This window comes from Rhamphochromis longiceps, linkage group LG9 (genome assembly GCF_057381845.1).
Source record: "Rhamphochromis longiceps isolate RC_006_pf linkage group LG9, R_longiceps_female_GT1.1, whole genome shotgun sequence".
Lineage (NCBI taxonomy): Eukaryota > Metazoa > Chordata > Actinopteri > Cichliformes > Cichlidae > Rhamphochromis > Rhamphochromis longiceps.
In genome coordinates this window covers 9014646-9027557 of record NC_140565.1, presented here as the reverse complement: position 1 = coordinate 9027557, position 12912 = coordinate 9014646, and the positions used below count along the sequence as shown (strand labels likewise).

The 12912-nt window shown below is 43.4% G+C and overlaps 1 protein-coding gene across 2 annotated transcripts in view; it reads left to right on the top strand.

The window, feature by feature from the left end:
• LOC146661639 (partitioning defective 3 homolog) overlaps positions 1 to 12912 on the top strand; it is a 357664-nt gene that overhangs the window by 156033 nt on the left and 188719 nt on the right. For both annotated transcript variants that reach the window (XM_085418158.1, XM_085418157.1), the window contains exons 6-7: positions 8747 to 8856; positions 9500 to 9583. In XM_085418158.1, the coding sequence (XP_085274284.1) occupies positions 8747 to 8856; positions 9500 to 9583 (194 nt within the window). The remainder of the gene's footprint in view (positions 1 to 8746; positions 8857 to 9499; positions 9584 to 12912) is intronic.

The window sequence follows — 12912 nt, the reverse complement described above, 5'->3', positions numbered from 1 at the left end:
ATCTCCACACGGCCCCTCTTCATTTAGCCCTGGCTGAGAGCAAGGACTAAACCAAATGGCTTTCTGTCTCCCTCTTATCCAAGAATTTCAGCTTCCAATTAAAACTAAATGGAAAGCTCCCCCCTCCACCACTGCCTCCGCCTCACCCTGCGCTGTTCCCATGACGCTACAGATGAGGCCCCACTCCACCTGCTCAAATACGGCAGCAAACAATGGCTGATCTGTAGAATGGACCGTTCATCCCCTGTAATAATTCGCTGCTGTGTGTACCAAAGCTTTGCTGTCTACTAAATTATTCATTGTTCAACAGCTTTCATCCTTATTTCCTACTTCATATTTGGTATATTTAAGATTTGAGGTCACTCTAGGTTATATAAATAGTGTGGACAATGGATATGAGTCTCTCACTCTCTATCTCTCGATATAGAGATATATAGATGTATATTATTTCTTCAGTGATAAAACATTGGTGCCACTGTAACTGCTGGATTAATTGGTTGTGATGGCAGTTTAGCGGAGCAGCAAGTGTAATTTATTGGCAGCTACTGTGCAACTCAATAACTAACTGTAGTTCTGACTTAATTGCAGGAACACCAACTAAGTGTAATTTAAAAACAAAACAAAAAAATTACAGTCCAAACTATGGGTGCTCCCATTGAAATTCAAGCAGCTGATATTATTTCAATGAGGGCAACATTCACTCACTGACCTTCACAGTTTGAGAGATGGATTAAATGTTCTGAGCAGCGGAAAGCAGACTGTCCTCCCACTTAATAAGCTCAAAACGATGATTAATCTGTGAAAAGCACCACAGTTCCCCTTTTAATGCATGTATAAAGGCCCGGGATCCAGCTGGGACCGTCCGCTCAGCAGGGCTGCGCACTCAGCCCCGAGGATTATCTGTTCAGAATCACCTCCTTTCACCTAAGCCAGGTGTCTAGCAAGTCATCATATACTTTTTGAACCGTTGTTTTTAATGCATCGGAAATCCCAGATATGCTTTAACCACATCTTTGAAGTTTGGTGTAAAATGTTGTGCATTCCAACTCTTTGAAATCCTCATTCTGTATACAAAAACTTTTTTTTTTTTTTGCCGAGCTTAAGAGTAAGAAGCGCTCTGGACAATAACCGATGACGATAACTTAATTTGCAGTAATTCCTACCCGGTTTGAACCTCCGGCTCTCCGGCACAGGACAGATCTACTCCCGTTGCAGCTGTTATTGATGAGGCTTGGAAAAAGTCTTGGGCCTCTCCGTCCGCTTTGGGCCTTGGTTATTGACCTGGTGATTGATTTAGGTCCTCATAATTAGCAGGCCTAATTTAATTAAAGTGCAATTTAAGCATTAGGAAACTGTCTGTCCCTTTCATTTGCTTCAAGTAAATTGACATCAGAGCCCTTTTATGAGCTAGAAGCCATGTCTTTCTAAAGCAAAACCAAAAGAGACAGATTTTGTTAATTAAAAAGAAGTGTAGGCTTTTCGGAAGTTATATTAAACTTGGCCAGCTGGGGATAAAACGTACTGCCCATTTAATTGCTAAGAAAATATATAATGAGGAAAATTTAAATTCATATTCTAATTTTCAGCGCTTGTTATATCCCTTGTTTAAAGGTACGGTAAGTACAAAATAATGTTGTACTCATAAATGTAGGTTGATTAGAGTGTAATTATGTCCTCTGACAAAGTGATAGATACTCATAAACTCATAAATCAATTAAAAATGGATAGGAGCAGGTTTGTGGAAGCCACCATCGTTTTGAACATTGATGGCCATCGCCAATGACTAGAGACTGTCCACATATATAGTATGCATTATCACTTTCAGTGAAAAAAGTCTTTCAGACTATATTTGACCATTTGCACATGTATGTTTTCATCATTTCTCTCTGATCTCTCTCTCTGTTTTCTCTCTCTCCTCTCACCTCATTTCCACCGAAACCTCTTCCTCCTCATCCTCAGCTTCTTCTCCTAAACTGAAGTCAGGGCTCTAACACACAGACATGTGCATAAACATGCTAATTTATTCTTGATATTGTTGAAATTACTCATTGTCACCGCATTAGACCCTCCTTTTTCCACACTGCTGACAAGAGCAGGGTTGACAACAATAGCTGGTTGTGAGCTAACATTATGCCAGCTAATTTTAGGTTTGTGGCGTAATAATCAAACTTTCACTGTGATAAGCAGTTTAATTACAGTCATATGAAAGTATATTCGTTAAGTGTCCGAGTTCAACAATGTTAGAGCCACTACAATGAGAGTTTCACTAATGCCAGCTAACGGAAGCTAATGCCAGCTAACGGAAGCTAATGCCAGTTAACAGAGGCTAACGGGCAAAAACAGCAGCACTTACTGACAGAAAAGTTTAGGCTCTCCTCATTAGTCAGCAGTGAGCTTCTTTGACCATCTTGTGTTGAACTCCTTTCACAAAGTTTTATAGTATCCCCCCAGAGTAAATAACAGAGGACTGGCAGATAAATTGCGAATGAACAATGGCCAGAGTCTGTCGTACAGTGGTCATCATAGCTACGATTATGCACTTGAATTTATAGGGGTAAGAAAACAATCTGCAAATTACTGACACCTAGTGGTGAGTTTTATACTTTGTACCTTTAAGGAAAACTATTTTGAAAGCATAAACAAGCATGTCTTACATATTATGCAATATTTTGTGCTTTTTTTAAGGTAAGGTGAAAAAAACACTAAACAATTAGATTTTATTTTTGTCTTGACATCTAAAAGATTTTTTTTTTACTAATCTATACAGTAAAGTACTAAAATACACTGATAATGAGGTCTTATTGGTTTTGAAGATACTAAAAAAAATTTATTCATAAACTGAGAAACTATGTTTTTATTTCCTTCTGTGTTTTTCATTGCATGAATAATGACAGTGTGGGGCAGGTTCCCTAGCCCACTCCCCACTGTATTTTCCTAGCACAACAACAACGCAACTCTCCGTCTTCATTATCAAAAGGAATAGTACATCTAATCTGGAATGCGAGTCCTCTGCTTTGAACAAGGCTGTGCTCATGGGTGCAGGGCGTGAAATATGAAAGAAAACACATGTCCTCATCAGAGGACGGGCGCCGCCTTGGCTTCTACCCTTGGCACACAAACACAGGACTGAAGATTCATAACCTTCCTCTATATTTCTTCTCTAACAGTCACATAAAAAGCGAGAGATGGCAGACATGAGGATCACACTGCTTTGATTTTCTTCCAGATCTGAACTTTCCAGTCCTGCAGGAAAGCTAAAAGTTTTCTAAACAAAGGAAACAGTCAGAGAAATAAAAAAGAATCAACACAGTGGTGTGGGTTTAAATTCTTTTTATACTTTATTTCTGAACACTTAAATCACTATTAGCTTCCATCATCTTTCTTAAGGTCACAATCATAGAAATAATCTAAGAAAATATGCAGAAATCTTTCCTCTCTGCTGACAGACATTAAGTGCTATTTGCGGACCTTGTGGGTAAGATGATTGGGAGGGGGGGTCATTATGACCCTTTCATCATCCCCCTAACCAGTTTAACTCCTCACCCAGCCTTTTATAATGCTCCTGTATCCTCAACATAAATATAAATAAGTGTCTCACAACCTCAGTCAGTGTGATGAATTGGTTGTTTTAATGGTGACGGCGCCTGATGGACCGATGAGGAATAAATGGTTAAGGATGGAGGGAGGACTAGGGCTGGATCATAATGTCCAAAGGATTAAGAGAGGAGAACATTTTTTGCTAATAAAGGATTTTTTAATGTTTTTTTTATTTATGTGGACAGTAAATCCTCACACAGCAGCGACCAGGTCGTCCTACATGCTAGTAGCTGCTACACGCTATTACTCTGTTTATAAACGTACAACCGTTGCGATCATCTCATGTTCAGATTGAGGTGAGCAATCACTGTATCCAGCACCATAAAGTTTCTTTTTAAGTGCTGGTTGAAAACAGCAAGATTCTTCGAGTTATTACGGAAAAGTATTGGTAATTGCTTCTCAAGGTCATAGAACCTTTAATAGCACTATTAGGAGTTATTAACAGCAGCCTGTCTTTCTATGTCAGTGCCATTGTGCGATGCAGCGGTACTGTGAAGTCCTATTTGGTCTTGTGTGCTGTACAGTGTTTAGCTGAACTGCATTAACTGGAGGTAATGAGGGTACAATTATGGCTCCTTAACCTTTTTGCGAGGAAAAGGAAAAGCCTCCGCCCTTGCTGCCCCCACCATACATCGACTCGCTGAGAGCCAGGTCTTTTCACATGTTGCCATGGTATGTTACCTTTGGCTAGTTTAATGTTTCCATAAGGGGCATATGTCACCTTGCACAATTACCGTTTCATATTTTTAGCTGGTCAAAATCAGGAGGGAGGATCAGCCTTTGTAAATATTTCAACAGGCCTTTATTTTTCTTTTTTCTAAACACTTCAGCTAAATTGCTTGTTTCCTTTTCTCTTAATACACTGAACACAACACATTCTTCATTTGGAAACTGCTTTTATATCCTGTTCCCTGGCACCATTGTTCTCCTGAGCACAGACGGCTCATTGTAAGGGGGTGTGTGTGACAATGTCTGGGAAGGGGGGGGCTTGTTCCACACATGAAGCTGTCACACAGATGTGAAGCTCAGCCCCCTAAAGGAGGGGCGGTGGCCAGAAACACACCATTTGCTGTGACCTTTGAACCTGTCCTTGTTAAACCCTCGATGCCAGAGATGGACTCAGGAGGGAGCCCCCCCCCACCCTTTTCTGTAACAGCTACATCTTGTACTTCCCCATGGCTAACAGCATGACACACACACACACTTACAGTAGGTCTGCTTTAGCACACCAGTTGATGGAGGATGACAGCTCCTCAACATGCCGCCTTTTGCCCTAACCCTCAAGAAGTAATGTGTGTGAGTATGCATGTTTGTGTGTTTGCGTGTGGGTAGACTTCCCCCTCCTGATCAAACAGCTGCTACCTCCATCCTTCCCAGTCTGCTTTCCCTTCGGACCTCCAACCACTGTCCAAGCAGCACGTCTATTTGATGGTAACAAGGCTTTGCACTTTGCATGCGTGTCCCTTCCACCTCGCTGTCTTCTTCTTTCTCCTCCTCTTATACGATTTTCAATAATCTAATGCTGCAGCTGTCCGATGGCCAAGCCTGTAACCTTAGTTTTTCTCCCTTTATTGTCAGAGGCTGGCAGACTTTTTTGGCCACACATCAGGGCTCTTAGCCATCCCTATTACATGTGAGGAAGGGAGAGAAATGGGGGGAGGAGGGAGAAAAAAAGGAGAGAGGGCAAGCTAGAGAGTTGAAAAGCCTTGTTGCATCCCCACTCTACTGGTTACCAAGGGATCAACAGGGTGCTAAAAGCACTCGGGGGGGGAGAAATGGATGTTTTTCAGAGAAAGGGAAAAAGGAGAGAAAAAAAGAATAGAGATGGAGAATGGTGGGGTCAGGAAGCTGCGGATGTATATTTAGGTTGTGTCTCTCCTCTGCTGTCACTCAGTGCTCATCTTTACAGCTGACACAAGGACAGACAATGAACGAGCTGGCAGCGAATATAAAGAGAAATGGCTTCTGCATCTGCCTCCGGTCACTAGGAAACTGGCCCCTGTGATGCCGGCTTAACCACACGCTCCGTTGGAAAGTGTGGAGCTATACTTGAGCACTTGACTGCATAAAAGTCACTTTTAACAAGCCATTATTTGTGATGTTCAGTCTCAGAAATCAGTCTTTCTAAAACTTTGATTTTGTCTGGGAAGATAATGAAGAGGCTTTGCTGTTGTTGGCTAAAAAAACTGACTTAACTTTGAAACATGTGGTATCTTCAAATGCACGGGAAACACTTTTTATCACTTAAAAACACTAGTGCCGGCTGTTGCTGTGGTTTGTGGTTATTTGGTGCTGATGAATGCAACATCTAGTGTGCAGGATGGTCAGAGCTGTGTGGGGATTTACTATACATGTGTATAGGAAACTCATTACGACCAGATTATACCACAAACATGTCCTCTTTGATTACTAACCAATGTGACACGCCCACAGCATGGTGGCACACTGGTTAGCACCGCAAGAAGGTCTTTGGTTCACATCCACCGTCTTGTCAAGGCCTTTCTTTGTGGAGTTAGGATGTCCACAGTCCAAAGACATGCAGTTAGTGGGGTTAGAATAGAATTAGAATAGAATTCAACTTTATTGTCATTGCACATGCACAGGTACAGGGCAACGAAATGCAGTTTGCATCCATCCAGAAGTGCTTTAGTGATATAGATATATTACAATATATATTAGCAATAATATAGATATGTGAGTAGGTTAGTTAGGTTAGTTGGTGATTCTGACAGGCCCATAGGTGTGGATGTGGTTGTCTTTCTCTCTGTGTTAGCCCTGTGTCAGGCTGGGTATACCCTGCCTCTTGCCCTATGGTAGCTGGGATAGACTCCAGCCCCCCTGTGACCCTGCGAAGGATAAGCAGAAGAGGATGGATGGACAAAATTCAAATAGTTTTGGAAAGAAGAGAAGACGAGCTTTACGGAGATATTCTGTATTATCACAGTAGAGGAAAAGTTACTGCTGTTTCAACACAGATTAACCATGTGTGCTTCATATTACTGTAAGAAGTCCAAGCAGCCTGTATGATACTTGGGTGATAAAGGGTTAACCTCTTTCTTTGTCTTACCTTTTTCGCTCCTACATCCCTCACTTAGGGCTTTGCTCAATCTTGTGATTCTTGTACATTTTTTTTTTATCACGAGTTCCTTTTTTAGTGTCAATTTCACAGCTTCACAGCTGAATAGACATATCACCTTGCTCTGGCACTGCTCTCATATCTACCTGTGCCATTTTATGGTAATTTTGACTTGTCACATTCGCACACCGCACTTGATTGCACTGCGATTTTTGGCCAGGTGGAAGTGAAGAAGCCCTTTGCCTTTCTCCCCTGAAGGGAACGATCACAGATGCAGTGTCGTCTTTCTCTTTCTTTGTTCACTCCCTAATTCAAAAGATCTCTCTAGTCTTTCCTTTACATAGTCTTACGTAGTCTCACCATAAGGGTTTGCAACTTATAAGATCAAACGAACAGGCAGGGGATTGTTGCTAACAGCTTTTTTAAATGCAAATTATTTACGTGTTAGCGATGATACACTTGCGACTTCGGTTAACAACGCAAACTTGTTGAGCACTGTCACCTTTCACAGTCATCTGCTCACCGAGTGTGAAAACTGTCTTTTTCTGAAAGGCCACACGTTTCTTTGCCTCTCCATCAGTCTTGCCTTGTAGCAGAGATCTAAACCTGTATTTATTCTTGTCCAATTTCAGCCGCCCGCTCTACCCCATGGCCTCCCATCTTTATTTATAGTTTGCCACAGGTGGTCAGGTCCTTTGTGCAGAGTATACGTCAAAGAGAAAAAAAAATCTAGCCGTCCACCTGGGGAAGGACGGGTGGGGGGTGGGCTTGAGTTCATAAAAAAGCTTTATGAATAAAAGGCCCCGTGAGACACCCGGCACCTCGGCTGACGTGTAATTAAAGGCGTGGAGGGTGGTGGTGGGTGATTTATTCATTTTCATAGAAAAGGGGGAAATAGACAGGTAGGGTGCGACAAGGTCTTTAAAGGTGGGCTGCTGATGAAATTTTCATGCCCCTATCCCACCTTAACCCTCCCCCAGAGTCTAACAAATAAATAGGCGACGGGGCCTCTGTATAGCAGAGTGAGTGCCACCAAAGATATCCCTGCCCCTGAAAAGGGTTGAATCAATTTCCATAAAGAAACCAAGAATGCGCAAGACCTATTTGGATGTGCTTGACATTTTAGTAAAAAAGAGAGAAAGAGGAAGGTGAAGGGTGAGGGTGGGGAAAAAGCAGTGGCTAACAAAGCATTTCGGCAGATCCTCCCAAGGAGCCGATGCGCTGTCTTGATGCTGACAAGCTCACGCACGCGCACATGCACGAGGACCAGCCATTAATAACAGGACTGAAAAAGAAAGTCCCGTTATTTAAAACAACCAAACAAAAGACTTCACTGTGCTCAACACTTGATGACGAGCCCTCCAACTAATCTTGGGTTGACAATTACATGAAAATCAACACTGTGTTATTAGATATGTCTCCCTCCTGTTCTACATGCGGGATGTAATCACTGTGTGTAAGTGGCCCGCTGAATTTGTACCATCCACATAAAGAGAGCCAAATGAAGATTTTATCCTCCATTAAGGAGAGCATGAAGCTGCTGCCTCTTTCCCAGAGCTTAGTTAAGTCCTCGGATGTCTGCTTTCCCGTTAAAGGCACTGCCTCTCCTGCTCCGCTGCCTAACAGCACTGAAGGAAGATGAGCAAATGAAACGAGGAGAGTGAAAGACGCAGATGGAGCTCAGACAGGAGCATCCCTGTTTCTTTAGCTCTAAACCTTGATCCCATCACCTCACAGGCCCACCTCATCGGTCAGGCAAACCGATGGAGTCGCTGCATTTAATCACGGCACCACTGAACATTTTTTTGGCTAGAGAGGGATGGTTTCTGCAGCAGCATCAGGGGCACGGTCCCTCCTGTGCTCAAGAGTCTTTGATTTAAAACAGGCCGATACATTTTTTTTTCTTCAGGTAATTAAATTAAAAGCTGGAGAAGAGAGATATAAGCAAGAGAGGGCGAGATGCAAGCACAGCGAAAGCAATAATGACAGAATTTGAGGGGTTTTTCTTTTTTGCTGTTGAAGCACTCATCCAATTCATCCTGTCTTTTTTTTCTTTGTCTCTCTTTCTATTAGGAGGAGGATGAGGAAGAGGAGCAAAGGAGACACGAGAGGAGAATCGAGCGGACGGAGCCAGTAGGAAGGGCCGATTCCTCACTGGAACATTCACCAGTGTTTCATATAGAGTGAGTGGCGTACCGCTAACACCACAACCCCACCCATACGCCATGTTAAGAGTGAAATTGTACAATTACAGTTAATCACGATTATTGTAATGGCTGCATACCAATTTCTTGTTTCGCCGCCCACTTTACGACCATGTGCCAGTAACAACCCAAACATCGAGACCAAGGCCTCAGTCTGTAAACATCGTCACGCGTATCTGGGTCGTGTTGATTTGTCTTCACGTCCTTATCGGAACAAATGAGCCTTCCTCCCTTCCCTTCCCTCCCCCGCCCCCGTTCTCTTATATGTTTTCAATTAATTAGTTCTTTTAGCGCAACAGCAGTCTGATCTTAATCACTTAATTGGAGCCTCCATTTGGATCCTTAATCGACCCTGAGGTCCACCAGTTGCGCTTTGTAACGGATGACTTAGCACAGGCAACTCAGCGAGGCCTCCCACCAATAAGGACCCCACTCCCTCACGCCCCCACTCCTGCGCATCCCACTGACCTCATGTCGTGTTTGACTGTGCCGTCTGTTTACATTCTGCATTTCTACATGTTGTTTTCACTTCTGTTATTTTTTAATTATCATTATTATTCATACACTTCTCTCCTACTCCCTTCTCCTCTTCTTTCTGGCTTCATCCATCACCATCCCGCAGAAGCATGCTCAAGCCCGTCGAGGTGTCCAATGAAGGTGGGCCCCTGGGGATCCACGTAGTGCCTTTCAGTTCACATGATATCAGGTAAAAAAACAAAACAGACACAAGCTGAAATTCAGTGCATCTCAGTTTCACCATCCAGTGTTGCTTTCTTTTTGCTCTCACTCATTATTTCACTCATTTTTCTTACTCTCTCTGTCCTTTGTTCTGTCTTACATATCTCTTTTTATGTGTTGCTCAAGGCTGTTCTTCTTCTTCTTTTTTTTTAACTGCCTCTGATTCTTGCAGTCATCTTTTTTTATTATTGTGAGCCTCGCTGTTGAAACGCCACACCCAAACTCAGCACCGCTCACATCCCACAGCTTTGAAGCTCCCAGTGGTGAGGCGAATGGATGAAAGTAGTTTTTGCTCTCGACTGCACAGTTTTCTCCAGGTCTTGCAAATACTTTTTCTAACTGGGTTGTCGGTCATCGTTGTGCATGTGTTGTCTTGAAACTTGCTTTGGACTACTTCCTCTCGCCTTTTTTTTTTCTGTCTTTTTAACTGATAGGAGTGTCGATGACAAGGGAACGAGAGGCGTCTGAGTTTCAAAAAAAAGAAAGGAAAAAAGGGGGGACAGGGGAAGCGGTTAGATGTAATCAAACTAAAAGCTTGTGTATAACACAGATCCCTGCTGCATGCCAGAAGGAACTGGCTCGCCACCAAGGTGAATGTGACTACTCAGCACTGGAGAAGGAAAGTCAGGGATGAGGTGGAAAGACGGAATGAGGAGATCAAACGGAATGACATTTGAAGGGGGAGAGGAGGAGAAAGGGGAGTGGTGTCATTGAAGGTGGCTCAGACACTAATCTCATTGCTGTTTATAAGCAAGTGTCAGGAAACTATATTTAGCTCTGACCTCGCACTAACTCCATCTTGACACCTTGAGTCAGAGCTGCAAAATAGTGATTCAGGATGAGGTGAGCCTAACGGAGGGAATGATTTCTAAAGGAACTTAAGCAGTTCAGCTCTCATTAGATGCACTGCTGTCCTTAAGCTCCCCTGTATTGCCCCTAAATCAGACAGCATCTTGGAGGAAACAACATTAACGCTGCGCCGGCAGTAAATTTCTTCCCCATCAGCTAAGGTCGGCACTAATAGCTATCACAGCCTTCAATTAACTTCAGCCATGATAAAACTTATTGTCTGGTCAGTGGGATGATGCTAATGGCCTGTCCGAGCTTTTTCTGCGCGTCGTGCACTGGGACAGGAGGCATTAGGCTCAGCGGGCTGTCATTAGTGTCTAGACCAGGGCCAGAGGGGTCAGACTGCCAGCAAAACCAGACAGCAAACAAGGAACTGCAGGCACTCCAGCATCAGGCTGCCCCCGTATTCTGCTCCACTGCACTGACATCAAGTCAGATCCAAGCAGGAGGGGGAGACAACTGTAGGAGAGAGCTTAGATACTCTGCCACTCTAGCAGGAAGAATCTTTCCCTGCCACACACACACACTGAAATGCACAGATACTTACCTGAAAATGAGCTCACACTAATGCAGTTTGTGAGCAGTTCGGACCGACCTTGAGAAGTGTGTTCCCTCTCAGACTCCTTTTACAAGCAAAAACAGTTCTCAGTGCATCGTCACTTACCTACCTTGAGAGCAACGTGCACACACAAATATCCCGTACATCTACGCACGCACGCACGCCCCCTTCCAGATGCGTTCCTAGTTTAATGAACTTCTCATTCCATGACCGTCTTCAATTGTAAACAAACTGCGGACATAATTGCCATGCATAAATGGATCCTGATTGGATTATTATTTGATTAAAGGCAGTAGATGAGAGCAGGTGGCCTCCTCCAAATCAGCACTGCTACCCAGCCACAAGATGGAGTAAAGCCATATGGTGCGGTAAGATGCTGATTCCTTTTTTCGAGGAGAAGCGAGACTTAAAGAGTCTTTCTTCCCCCCCCCCAGAGGCTGCAGAGAATCCACAAACTACAAATCCCTTTTTGCTTACATCTGCCACCTAATGAATTGCAGCCTTTGAGAGTGACTTTTAGATTTTTTTTTTAGTTCTTTACAAGTAACTGACAAGTATCTCTAAAAAAAACAGAAGCGAACCTCCATCAGTTTGAGAGGATGGGATTATAGCCAACACAATAATAGTGCTTTTCACGAAATCATCATCTTCTTTAAATCTCTAAACGATGCCGCTTTATCCCCAGTCCGCTCTGCTGCGGCTTGAATACTGATCAGGGATCAACCAAAAACTCCTTTATCTACTGTACCGTCTCCAGTCTGCTAGCAAATCAGAAGTCCTTAGCGTGTGTCCGTGATGTAATCTCCGTGCGCAATACTTTGTTTTCAAGCTGCCAACACTTATGGAGATAAAGCACAATCATGTCTGCTTCCACGCCGGCCGCAATTACTCTCTGCTCAACACATTTAACCTGACCTGGCAACTCAGACACCAAGAAAGAGGGAAGGGCCTTTTGTGATCTTTAATTTCAACTTAATGCCGACCCATTTACCCCCGCTGAGTGGCTGAGATGAGTCTTCGGCGCGAGCGTGAATGTCCACATTATGCAGCCATTTAAAGCAATGTTCTGAGAGTGGCCCTGTTTGGCTGAAATGCTAAAGAGCTGCGCGAGCCTGCCCTTGACGTCTGCAGTAAACAGGGTCACAACAGTTTTGAATGTGCTGCTGTTTATGCGTCCAGGAAAAGAGACAGGAAGGGAGAATTATGAGAAGCATGACACTTATGTCCTTGACACCAATAAGGTGTAGCTTAGGGTCTAATTTATACCCCTGTCTGGTACATCTTTGTTTAGCTTGTTGATGGTTTTTGCTCCGGTAGATTTCAGAATTTCTTCAAAATAAGCCTCCAAACTTTTTTGTCAGTTTATGCAAGGACACCACACATTTAAAGTCAGTTTACCTGCTATCTCAGAGGCATCTTGCAGCTTGTAGCCAGAGTTTGTAGCTCTGCTGTGTGAGCATCCATCAGATATCTTTGCATGTGGTTATCCTCGAGGCCTAACTAAAGCCCTCAAGGAGCTCACTGATGTAGTTATTTAGAGGGGGAAGAAGGGCGGAGGGATATTTGAAGGTAAAGGTTGGCGTTTTTTTTAAGGATTACTGAGATGGCACAGCCGTGGAACTTCTTGGGTTTTTTTTCTTTCTCAAACACCGCAGCCGGCTCTAGTCTTAAGCTCCAATGAAGGCGACTGTAGCACTTCCCTGGAAGCCATAAGATGATCTCTTAGCTGTTGGTCTGGATTATTTCAACCCACCCTGTCATTCTTTCAGACCTGCCCACAGGAAGAAAAAGAGGAAAGGAGGACAGAAGGACAGACGGAGGCTTAAAATGAGTGCAGGGAAATTCAGGACTCTATCCAAGCCTAGTCTGCAAAGTTAACTTTTGTTGAC